This window comes from Asparagus officinalis, chromosome 3, assembly GCF_001876935.1.
Source record: "Asparagus officinalis chromosome 3, Aspof.V1, whole genome shotgun sequence".
Lineage (NCBI taxonomy): Eukaryota > Viridiplantae > Streptophyta > Magnoliopsida > Asparagales > Asparagaceae > Asparagus > Asparagus officinalis.
In genome coordinates, this window is record NC_033796.1 from 53,677,322 (window position 1) to 53,690,701 (window position 13,380).

Consider the following 13,380-nt stretch of genomic DNA (forward strand, 5'->3'; position numbering starts at 1 on the left):
GGTAAATCATCATCGTCTCAGAGACAGGGAATTTTTTTTTTTTAAGGATTCAAACTCAGAATACAAAACTTAAAGCAGGAAATAAGCTCAAAGATATCATCAAATGAATTCTTTCACCACAGAAAGGTATAACTCATGCAAGAAAATTCAACATAGAATAAATAATTAAATAAGCAACAAATAATTAAAGTAATTAGCAGTTTTATGAACAGTAATATAGAATTTTCTGATGAACAGTAATTTCGAACTAATTCTTAATAACTATCTTATCAATCTTCTAGATTGTTGGAAAATTATCAAATAATTAAGATTATAACATGCAGATAAATCTGAAAAATTAAACAATTAAAACTAGCCTGAACGGGAGCAGTCGTGTGTTCACTGCCCTAGAAGATTGAGAACTCGCCTATCGCCCTGGCGCAGATGGTTCCCTCCCCCTAGCGGTAAAAGCCCCCGGAAACGGTCGGCCTCTACACTCGGGCGAGAGTGCAGAGCTTCAGCTCAGATGAAGGAAGTTGCCCATAAAATAAAACTAAGATGTAGATGAAAATAATATGTAGGGGAGAGAAGAAAACAAGAAAAACTTATTGTATATTTTTCCTTATTATTTTGAGCTCAACATATGGATATATATATATATAGGGTTGGAAAATACGTTACAAAACCCGTAATTAATTCTGTAACGTTCATCATAAATTTTGTAACGTTCCCCATAATTATATATCCGTTACACATATTTTAATTGCATGTTTTAATTACAATATTTATTATAATTCATGAAGGCAAAATTGCCTTTTGTTAACAAAATATCTAACAAGTTTATTATAAAATGTATTAATTTCATAATTTTGAAAATTTTGGACATTGGCTATATTTAAAATATCTTTAAGAACATTAACTATTACATCAATAGATATTGACTATTAGTGTAAAAGTTGCAAATAAAAAATTCTGTAAATATATCATTTCTTAATGTAATTTCTGTATATAGGAAATATAGCATTCTTTTTCATAAACACTAAATTAGAATCGGCACGTCTGTTTCCAAATGGTGACGAGGCATGTTTGATTCCAAACAAGTATATGAGCATCCCAAAAAAGAAAAGAAAAAAAAAAAGCTACCATGTTTTTGCTATAAAGTTGCAAAGTGAAACAAATGATTTTCATTAACCGATTACATAGTACAAACTTGTATAATGATCATGCATATGATTAATTTAAATGGGAAAAAAAATTAACAGAGCGACAGTAGAAGTATGGAAGGTCTATCCTCAAGTCTATACGACTATACCCAATTGATCAGGAATACATAGTGGATTAATTACATCGTTTTAAATAGCTAATCATTATTAATATGTGTTTCTTCACCAACTAATACCATGAGACAAAAAAGGAAAAGAAATGAAATGATGGTTGACAAAATTGGATTCAGGGATGCAAATGGATGATGGGGTCACGAGACACCCGTCTGATTTTTTTTTTTTTTAAGCTAAGTCTTACGTTGCTATCCATTTGCAAAGTTTGGCACCGATAATTTTCAATTAAGCATTGTCAAGTTCCAACGACTACAAACCGAGTCAAGACTCTTGACTCCAGGAGAGAAAGTAAAAGAACAAAGCTTCTCTGTTTAGGTCAGCTTAGGATCAAATGCATCCTGAGCAGCATCTCAAAAGCTCAACTAATCAAATTGTCTGCAGTTTCTTAAAATTCCTAACCGATTGGTCAAATTTCCAAAGTTGTGGTAAGCATTGATGGTTATATTTTTATATTCTAACATGAATCCGCAAATCGAGCACCTTTTAAAGAGCTAAACTCTGGACTCACGAAGCGGTGTCAATTTTAGAAAAAAACACTTTAAATACGTGGCCTTGAATGTGGATTGCTCTGATATTATCTTAAAGTTTCTAACCATTACACTATAACTTTGAAGTTACTTGTTTCAATTTTTATAATTTTATAATTTATAGTTTTAGTTGTAGTTGTGTGTGTATCTATATATATGTGTGTGTGTGTATATATGTACACATATATCACATCATATCATATCATATACTCTTTCTAAAAGCACGAGCTTGGGAAAAGCTTTTCATAACCAAGATTACCGTTGATCCTTTTGTATATTATATTGTTATCCTATTTCAATTAATATATTTAATGAGTCATTAATCCACAAATTAACTACCTAATTAGTCATGACCCTCAAGTAGCATAATAACTAAGGAGATTTTCAAAACTAGGTAGTAGGATAAACTAGTAATTAAAGAGATTTATCTTTAAATTACTTTTGAATATAAAGCAACGTAGATAAGTGTTCAGCAGCTCTCCATCTTTGATGGCTAAATTACATAAAAACCCCACTTGAAATTCATTTTGCGTGTAACCCTTGTCCATAATAATTAACCTCAATTACAGTCTTCTCAAACTAATTATCTCAATCATGTGCTGCGACCTTACTCTCTATTATAACTAGTTTATCCAAAAGTAATATTTAAAACATTTGGTATAGGGTATATAATCATACGTTTTATAATTATAATTATTACTTGAAAATACATCCACATAGGTTATAATTACTACAAATTATAGTTATTACTTTTGTTATGAAATTATGTAACTATATAATTATGTATCCTATTAGTTATGAGTCTAATTTAAACCAACTCAGATATGGGTTTTCTTATTGCAACTTAATGTTAGGTTGGAGGTGGATACCAACCTCCGACGGCGGAGGAGCTCCGACGAGCTCCAGGATAACGCGATGGTGAGCTCGAGCAGTTGAGCTCGAAATTGGCGAACGCGACCCTCGTTTGGCGAACGCGATCCTCGACGTGTTGGCGGCTCGACCCCCGCGTTCAGAACTCCGACGTCTGCGTTCAGCACCTCCCACGCTCGCGTTTTTGGCCTCCCACACCCGCGTCCGAGCAACCGCTGGCGACAGGCTGTCGCCAGCCGCCTATAAAACCCCCCTTTTGCCCCTAGGGTTTTTCTGCTCCTTCTCCCCGACTTTTCTCTGGCGGCGGCGGCGATTCCTCTTTAACGCAGCAGCGTTCATCTCCTAAAATCGCAGCAGCGATTTTCATTTAATCCCAACTTTTTCAACAGTGTTTTGAAAGGGGAATTAAGAAGAGAGAGAGAAGAGAAAAGGGGATTTTATTGTGGGTATTAACACTGTAGCTACAGTGTTCATTTGAGGAATCTCAGTTTAGAGATTTGCTCTTGATTTGTAATTTCTTGTTAGATTAAATAAGAAATTGACTGTGTGGCTCCCGAGGACGTAGGCAGTTGCCGAACCTCGTAAATCTTGTGTACTGTTCTCTATTCTGCGTTTCTGTTGCATTAGGGATTTAGGTGTTAAAATTCCCAACAACTGGTATCAGAGCGTGAAACGATCTAGAGAAAGTCAGATTCAAGTGGGAGTCATGGCCGCAGATGAAGGAAAGGTGAGATTAGAGAAGTTTGATAGATCAGATTTCGGATTCTGGAAAATGCAGATAGAGGATTATCTGTATCAGAAAAATCTGTATCAACCTCTCTCGGGGAAGAAGCCGGAGGGTATGAAGGAAGAAGATTGGAATCTTCTGGACAGAAAAGCCCTCGGAGTTATCAGATTGACATTAACTCGCAATGTTGCGTTCAACATAGCGAAGGAGAAGACCACGACGGGTCTTATGGCAGCACTCTCAAATATGTATGAGAAGCCATCAGCCTCAAATAAAGTCCATTTGATGAGGCGGTTGTTCAATCTGCGAATGGCGGAAGGTGCATCGGTAGCACATCACCTCAATGAACTTAATACGGTTACAACCCAATTAAGTTCAGTTGAGATTGAGTTTGATGAGGAAGTTCGGGCGTTGATACTTTTGTCTTCCCTACCAGAGAGTTGGAACGCTACAGTCACGGCAGTGAGTAGCTCATCGGGAAAGAAAAAGTTGAAGTTCGGGGAGGCAAATGCAGATGTGAACGTTGCCTCCACCTCAGGAGGAGATGATGCGCTGATATGCTCTTTGGAGAGCAAGGAGGAGTCTTGGGTGTTGGACTCGGGAGCATCATTCCATGCTACTTCTCAGAAAGAATTCCTCGAGAAGTATATCCCTAAAAACCTTGGAAATGTATATCTTGGTGACGATCAAGCATGTGCCATTATTGGCAAAGGTATAGTGAAGATTAAGCTGAATGGGTCAGTATGGGAGCTGAAGGATGTCAGGTTTATTCCCGACCTGAAGAGGAACTTAATCTCAGTAAGCCAGCTGGCTAGTGAAGGCTACACGATAACTTTCCATGGCGATGACTGGAGGATTTCGAAGGGCGCAATGACGATTGCCAGAGGCAGGAAGACTGGTACCCTGTATATGACAGCAGGTGCACGTTGTTCGATCTCAATTACAGCAGGCAATAAGACTTCAAAGCTGTGGCACCAGAGACTCGGTCATATGAGTGAAAAGGGGATGAAGGTTATGCACACAAAGAGAAAACTCCCAGGTTTACAATCAGTAGAGATTGATGTGTGTGAAGAATGCATACTTGGAAAGCAGAAGAGGGTTAGCTTTCAGACAAGTGGCAGACCCCCTAGGAAGCAGAAGCTAGAGCTCGTTCACTCGGATGTTTGGGGACCAACAACCACTGCGTCGATTGGTGGGAAACACTACTTCGTGACTTTTATTGATGATCACTCTCGGAAAGTATGGGTCTACTTTCTGAAGAAAAAGTCAGAAGTGCTTGAGGCTTTTAGAAGATGGAAAGCCATGGTCGAGAATGAGACCGGTTTGAGGGTAAAGAAACTCAGAACAGACAATGGCGGTGAGTATGAAGACACCAGATTCAAGAAGTTCTGCTACGAGCACGGTATCAGAATGGAGAGGACCGTGCCCGGCACGCCTCAGCACAATGGTGTGGCTGAACGCATGAATAGAACATTGACAGAAAGAGCCAGAAGCATTCGGACGCAGTCAGGCCTACCGAAGCAGTTCTGGGCAGAAGCAGTCAACACAGCAGCTTACTTGATCAACCGAGGTCCATCGGTTCCATTGGAGCACAGAATACCAGAAAATGTATGGTGCGAAAAGGAGGTAACCCTCTCACATCTCAGAGTTTTCGGTTGTGTAGCTTATGTGCATATAAGTGATCAAGGCAGGAATGAGCCTGATCCCAAGTCTAAGAAATGCACATTCATCGGATATGGTGAAGACGAGTTCGGCTACCGCATTTGGGACAACGAAAACAAGAAGGTGATCAGGTGCAGAGATGTGACATTCAACGAGAAAGTGATGTACAAGGACATGCACAAGACAGATGACGGTGACTCAGAGAGCGAGTCAACATTTGTAGATGCAGATGATGTCCCAGATAACCTCTCGGAAGAACCCAATGCAGAAGGTCCTCAGCCAGAAGAGCCTGTTGGACAGAATGGTGCGCAGGAGCCCGACGCAGGAGCCCGACGCACCAGCTCCGATATTGAGGAGAACTACTCATCCTCCTGTGCCTAACAACAGATACATGAATTATATGTTGCTGACAAATGGAGGAGAGTCTGAAGGCTTTGATGAACCTTGTCAGAGTGGAGATGCGAGCAAGTGGGAGTTTGCTGCGAAAGAAGAGATAAAATCTCTGATCTCCAACCATACATGGGAACTAGCTAAGTTGCCCATGGGGAAGAAGGCACGTCACAACAAGTGGGTGTATCGAGTGAAAAAGGAGCAGAATGGTTCCAGAAGATACAGAGCCCGACGAGTTGTCAAAAGATTTCAACAGAATATCCAAGGAAGAAAGGATCCAGCGGATATGTTGACAAAGGCAGCGACCTTTCAGAAACTGGAGTTGTGTGCAACTTCAGTTGGCCTTCATGCATAGATGATGAAGGCGGAGCCACACAGGAGAGGAGCTTGATGGGATAGCATGTTGTCGTCGGTTTGGTCTCCAAGTGGGAGATTGTTAGGTTGGAGGTGGATACCAACCTCCGACGGCGGAGGAGCTCCGACGAGCTCCAGGATCCCTCGCGTCCGAGCAACCGTTGGCGACAGGCTGTCGCCAGCCTGTCAATTCCGCCTATAAAACCCCCCTTTTGCCCCTAGGGTTTTTCTGCTCCTTCTCCCCGACTTTTCTCTGGCGGCGGCGGCGATTCCTCTTTAACGCAGCAGCGTTCATCTCCTAAAATCGCAGCAGCGATTTTCATTTAATCCCAGCTTTTTCAACCGTGTTTTGAAAGGGGAATTAAGAAGAGAGAGAGAAGAGAAAAGGGGATTTTATTGTGGGTGTTAACACTGTAGCTACAGTGTTCATTTGAGGAATCTCAGTTTAGAGATTTGCTCTTGATTTGTAATTTCTTGTTAGATTAAATAAAAAATTGACTGTGTCGCTCTCGAGGACGTAGGCAGTTGCCGAACCTCGTAAATCTTGTGTACTGTTCTCTATTATGCGTTTCTGTTGCATTAGGGATTTAGGTGTTAAAATTCCCAACACTTAATAGATTTGAGGGCTCAATTTACAAATATAAAGAGTTTGGGGTCTATAGGATAGAATTAACAAAGATTTCTAGTATAACATGACAAAACCGTTTTTAATTTTTTTTTATACAAGTTCCTTAAAATTATACAAAAAAGAAAAACAGATTTGAAAAATAATATATACTCAAAAAAAATTCGCAGGCCCAACATTGGATTCATTACATATATAATTCCACCAATTTCCATCGACAATTTATGTTTTAATGATTTTGAGTGAATTGCAAATAAACCCCTTGTAGACCAATTAATTGTCAATAGCCTCCGTGTAGCTTTATTTGTGCGAAGAGACCTTGTGTACTATTGGTCCAAATTAAAGTACACACCCTTAGTGAACTTTTTCAACTTTTTTTAAAGGTCAAAAAATTAGCAATTTGCGGGAGTGGTGGGTGGATGGGTTTATCCTTACCAATACAAGTGTAAGGGGTTTATCTGACTCCTCAAAACCTTTTTAATAATTTCAAGAGTAAAAAAAACACAGGGGGTCTAATCGCATAAATAGATCTATAGAGTATCTATTTGCAGTTGGGTGATACTACAAGACATCTATGTAGGTAACCCATTTAAATAATATAAACTTATGAAACTTGATCACCATATCTAATAAGGCACAATCATTATTTGTGCAGTGAACGAAGCAAGAAATAATATTTTTATCTATGAAACTATTGGTAATTATTTTACTATTTCTAAGTTACATGTAACCGTAGATGATGTCGTTTATAAAAAAAAGAAAAGAAAAAGAAAAAGGAAAAAACCTTTAGAATATGTTTATAAAAAGAAAAACTAAAATCTGTGATATTTGATCACGTGCAGCACAGGTGTGTCCCAACTAGTGTGTGTATACATATGTAGTTTTAGTTGTAGCTGTGTGTACGTGTGTGTCTCTCTCTATATATACACAATTTTTTTATTTTATGTATGCATTTTTTGTGTGCTGTGGGGTGGGGTGGGGGGGGGGGTGCTTTGCCTCGAGTTCAAAATTTGCATTAGTTGCTTGATTATAGATCAGCTGCAATGAAATGAAAGAATTTGCACAAATCATGGACTGAGTACAACGAAATGAACGGCTACAATTGACTTAAAACATACCAATGGCATGAAACTCGCAGTCGCTAACTCTTGTTGTACTCACAAAGACACCGAACATCACCGTGTGTCTTCATGAGCCACCAACCAGACAGAAACGAGAACCAAACAAATTTTGATTGAATTTTATCATTTACGTAAATCCTCTTTACATATCTATCTCAAACAAACGAACATTTAAATATAGATTTTTTTTAAATCCATTATACGCATCATGATTAATCCAGGGAACCAAACAGGCTCCAACTCCCAACAAATGCGTCCCCTGCTTCATTAACGAGTGGCCCACCTCAACTTTCTAAACTCAACGTCTCCAACCAATAAGCAAGCTCCACGTGAACACCAACAACATGCAAACCCCACAATCAAAATCATTCCTCATTCTGACCAAGTCATCTCCGATCACCAACAGCCCAAACCTCCGACCGAGTCCCCAGTCATCCCCTCCTTCGTTCTCTATCGAATGGCTAAACTCCCTACGTCCATAACGTAGTCTTCCTCCTCCATCGGCGGCAATCGCTATGACCAGAGGTGAGAAAGATGGGTATCCTCCCATTTTCTCCCTCATCATCTTCTTCTCCTCTGCGGCCCTTGTCCCCCAAGCCCGCGCACTCTCCTCTCCTACCGACGCCAACTCTCAACCGACCATCAAGTTCACACCGACTGATAACTATCTGATAAGCTGTGGCTCCCCAAATACCGACAGACTCAACGATGGTCGCACATTCAAATCCGACGCCCAGTCTCTCTCCTCCCTCTCCACCAAAGACAACATCAAGATTGTTGACACCAACACCAATGCCAATGACTCCATCCCTCCGTTGTATTCATCCGCTAGAGTTTTCACCGACCTCTCCACATACAAATTCACCACCACACCCGGCCACCACTGGGTCCGCCTCCATTTTTACCCGTTGCCGGACCCCACCCACAATATGAGCTCAGCCAAGTTCACTGTCAATACCGATGATATTGTCCTACTACGCGACTTTTCCATTTCCGCCACCACACCGCTCATCAAAGAGTACCTCATTGTCTCCAAGGATGGAGTATCCCTCAATTTCGCCCCCAGCAAAGGATCCATCGCATTCATCAACGCCATTGAATTAGTCAGCGCCCCTGATAGCCTCATCCACAGCACCGCCAAGGCTATCTCTCCCGAAGGGGAATTTTCCGGGATCTCCAACTATGCACTCGAGGTCACCCACCGGCTTAATGTGGGAGGTCCCGAGATTCAATCGGCTAATGACACGTTGGCTAGAACGTGGCGGTCTGATACTGAGTTCTTAAAACTCCCTCAATCAGCAAAGAGTGTGCTTGTTCTTCCGAAGACTATAAAATACCCTAGCGATGGCTCTGTTACTGATCTTGATGCTCCGAGCTTGGTGTATTCGACTGCGGTGGAGATGGGTAATTCTAATGTGTCTCAACCCAATTTTAATATTACATGGGAAGTTCCTAGCAATCCAGAATTCTCGTATCTGATCCGTATGCATTTTTGCGATATTGTAAGCAAGAACCTTAATAGCCTATATTTCAATGTTTACCTCAATGGAATGACGGTGGTTTCAAGTCTCGACCTATCTACGCTGACTACTGGCCTTGCAGTCGCTTACATGAAGGATTTTGTGGTCAATGCATCCACCATAGTTAACTCAACCATCCTTGTTCAGGTGGGTGTAGTTCCTGGATCAAGCTCTGGAAACCCTAATGCCATCCTCAATGGCCTCGAGGTCATGAAGATGAGCAACTTGGCGGGGAGCTTGGACGGTGCTTATGCAGTTGACGGCTCGTACCATGGCAATGAGGTTAAAAAGAGTCGGACAAAGAAGATTGTAGCAGGTGTGGGCATTACAATGGGCGCGATTGCACTTGCCTTGTTTGGCTTTATGTTCCTTCAATGGAGGAAACAACACTTGGAGAAGAAGAGGAATAGCTTCTCATCATGGCTCCTGCCAGTGCACACTAACAACTCAAATTTAGCAAGCAATTCCACAAAGGGGAGCTCAAGACACAAGTTTGGATCTCGTAAGAGTAGTAGACAAGGGCACACAAGTTATTTCGCAGCAAATGGCCTTGGTATCGGCAGATACTTCAGCCTTGCCGAACTACAAGAAGCAACGAAGAATTTCGATGAGAATGCAGTAATTGGAGTGGGAGGGTTCGGAAAAGTATATATTGGAGAGCTTGAAGATGGGACAAAGTTGGCTGTGAAACGTGGCAATCCATCATCAGATCAAGGGATCAATGAATTCCATACAGAGATAGAAATGCTCTCGAAGCTAAGGCATCGCCACCTAGTCTCCCTCATTGGATGCTGCGATGAGAACTCAGAGATGATACTGGTGTATGAATTCATGGCAAATGGTCCTCTAAGAGATCACCTCTACGGAAGCACTTCACATACTCCACTCTCTTGGAAACAACGGTTAGAAGCATGCATTGGAGCAGCAAGGGGGTTACACTACCTCCATACCGGTGCAGCACAGGGGATCATCCATCGCGATGTCAAGACCACCAACATTCTGCTCGATGAAAACCTTGTTGGAAAAATGGCAGACTTTGGCTTGTCCAAGACAGGCCCTTCACTTCAACAAACCCATGTGAGCACTGCAGTGAAAGGGAGCTTCGGGTATTTAGACCCAGAATATTTCCGCTCACAACAGCTTACTGACAAATCTGATGTCTACTCCTTTGGTGTGGTACTCTTTGAGGTACTATGTGCAAGGCCAGCCATTATTCCCACACTCCCAAGAGACCAGGTGAATTTGGCTGAGTGGGCAATGCAATCGAACAGAAAAGGACAGTTGGAGAAGATCATTGATCCAAATCTGGTCGGCAAAATTAGCCCAGCTTCATTAAAGAAGTTCGTGGAGGCTGCTGAGAAGTGTGTAGCTGAGCATGGAGTGGATCGTCCAACGATGGGCGATGTGTTGTGGAACCTTGAGTATGCCTTGCAGCTTCAAGAGGCTTCTATAGGACAGCATAGTGATGAGCCTTCTGGTGATAGTTCCAGGCATCTAGTACTGGAAAGCCCAGAGCGTGAGGAAGGAAACTTGGCCACCATCAACGAATCTGAGGAGTCACCAATTTTAGTGCCTGCACCACTGTTTCAAGGAAGATGAACCTAACTGGGTTTCCCAAAGCCTCTTAACTTCATTTTGTGCGCACATGAAAAAGATACTAATTTCCAATGTCTGAAGAAATATCTTCTTGATGGAGAGTTTATCAGGTCGGAAGATGGTGGTTTTACGCTAGATCCAATTCCCAATTTCTGAAGAAATATCTTCTTAATGGAGTTTATCAGGTCAGAGAATGGTGGTTTTACGCTGCTCCTAACATAGATTCATTATCATCCCTTCGCTTGAGAACAGGTGAACAAGTGTACCGTTATATTTTAATGTACTGTCAGAATAGACTTTTCACAACAGAACATGCCTGTATTCTTCACTACTCTTTTTTTTTCTCTCCTTTTTCATTTCATCACTTGTACAGTCTTTAAATAATATATGAATATTGTTTACTACATTTTATGCCCCTTGTGTAGAACATGAGATTTGTATCAGGCAATATTGCCTCTGCACTTACATGTACGAGAGCATGTAAAGTTACAACTCCCTTGATAATGAAAATCAGAGTTTCTACTAAGATATGAGGATCGTCTTATCATGCCCTTAACACAGTAAATCATAGTGTGTATCCTTCATGAATCCAGCGAATTTAATAAGGTAAAACTCTGGCTGGGACTAAACTTTTACAGGAAATAGACAAAAATAAGTTGCAAGAAAGAGAAGAGGTGATCAGAGTAGGTGTGGTGATTTGGGTGCTGGTGTATTGCTATGTTCTAATCCTTCAACCATCTTCTCTTTCATTTCTCTCCTCACTGTTCTGACATATTCTCCGTGCCTGCTACTTATATTGGCTTTCATATTCTCTTGTAGGATTTACCATTCACCCAATCCTACTTCATGATGTAAAGGATTGGAGGCAATCTTCTCCTCAGTTTGGTGAGCCATATTTGTAAATCAGTAATTAACTGTAATATCATCTGAGATCCTGTATTTACTAAGCTTACTCATATGGTACTGTAGCAGGTTGTTGTAGGGCATTTTAATTCCTTGTAGAAATAACACTAGTAAATTCTTATTGGATATGGGCAGCATTCTCCTTGACAGACACAAAAAATCATGGGGGCTTTTTGCCTTTAAACCCTAAGTTTCACCCCCATTATTTTTAAACCACTTATTCTATCTATACCAACACACCTAAAATACTTTTCCTTTTTATCTTTACACCCAAAAAATTAAGTACACCTTACTTCAATAAAGTATTTACACAAAAGCAAGGTTGCTGATAGCGGATCGCGGCGCGTCGCGGCGAGGTACCGCTAAGGCTATATCGGGCTATTGCGACGAAATCGCGGCAAATAGCGCACAATCAAATAGCGGTCAAATTTAAATATATTTAAATATCCTAAATAATAAGAAAATTCATAAAAAAATCTAAAAATTCAATTAGTTGTAAATTTCTTGTATTATCAATAAATAACAATTAATAAGCTTGTTGTATGAATGAAACTATGAAGAAATTCAAGAAATATAGCATCATAATATGTGTGATAGCGGGTTTAGCGGGTTTAGCCGCTTTTAACAACAAAAATCCGCTTTTAACCATGAAAATCCGTTTTTAACCGCGACAACCCGCTTTTAACCGCGAAAACCGCTTTTAACCCGCTAAAATCCGTTTTTACGCGCTATTCGAATGAATAGCGGATTTTCCCGCTTAAGCCAGCCGCGAAACCTCTACGCGTAGCGCTGAAGGGCCGCGACCGCTATTCGCGCCGCTATAGCCCCGCTATTGACCGCTATTTACAACACTGCACAAAAGTAAAATTAAAAACCCCGAAATGCCCTTCTCTTCCTCCTCTCTTAACCCAAAACTCATTCTTCTGCTTCTCACCCTCTCTACAGGCTCAACCTCTTTGTGGAACTTACAGAAGTTGGTGGCGATGGAACTTATAGAAGATGGTGTCAACTGTGGAGGGAGGGCGTCATTTAAGTGAAGAGAATAGGCTTTTTCTGTTAGTGAAAAGAAGAATAAGGGTAATTTGGGTATTTTGTTTATTAAAGAATACAATATATTATTTATGTAAATACTTGTATTTATACTATTGGGTTTAAAGATGTATACTGATGGTATTTTGGGTTTATGAGTGTAGATAGAAGTGAGTGCGTTTAAAAACAAATCAGGTAGGGTAAAACTTCGGATTTATAAACAGAAACCCCAGAAATCATATATTTGTACTAGAAGCATGCAACAATTGTAAGAGCTTCCAATTATATCAGATGCATCCATTAGTTCTTTATTAACTGTCTAAATTAGTTATTCATGAAATGATACATATAATGCGACAAAAATATCCCAAAGCACACCTTGATTTCGCCCCCTAAAAATGTTAAATAGCAAATTGTACATGAGACTAACAACTTTAATAAGATTCTTTGTAATTAGTATAAAGAGTGGACAAAGTAAAAGAGATTGTGAAAATAGATAGCACTCCATAGAAGAAATACAATATGGAGTTATATTGAAGGGCAACAATAATCATATCAAAAGGTTGACAGAACTTGACACAACCAACAACCAGGACATGAGTAGCCCTTTATCTTGCAAAGTAAATCAAGAAAGGCTAATCACTATCGTCAAAAATGTATCACGAGGAAAAAGGCTTCGAAGTAAAATTTCCTTGTTACATAGCTTACGAGTTATCCAAACCTACCACTTAAGTTCAACT

General features: G+C 40.4%; 1 protein-coding gene across 2 annotated transcripts; it reads left to right on the top strand.

Annotated features, from left to right (window-relative positions):
* On the top strand, positions 7,628–12,798 carry LOC109834147 (probable receptor-like protein kinase At5g61350). 2 transcript variants are annotated; one of them, XR_002245460.1, is made up of 2 exons: positions 7,628–10,960; positions 11,528–12,798. XR_002245460.1 is itself a non-coding variant. In XM_020402071.1 (1 exon), the coding sequence occupies exon 1, from the start codon at positions 8,108–8,110 to the stop codon at positions 10,709–10,711; it is 2,604 nt and encodes an 867-aa protein (XP_020257660.1). In that variant the 5' UTR covers positions 7,628–8,107; the 3' UTR covers positions 10,712–11,112. The 2 variants fall into 2 exon arrangements, 1 of the variants encoding a protein (XP_020257660.1); XM_020402071.1 differs by lacking the exon at positions 11,528–12,798 and having other exon boundaries at positions 7,628–11,112.

Coding starts and splice junctions, on each gene's coding strand:
- LOC109834147 (XM_020402071.1), top strand. CDS start 8,108: ATGACCAGAGGTGAGAAAGATGGGTATCCTCCCATTTTCTCCCTCATC.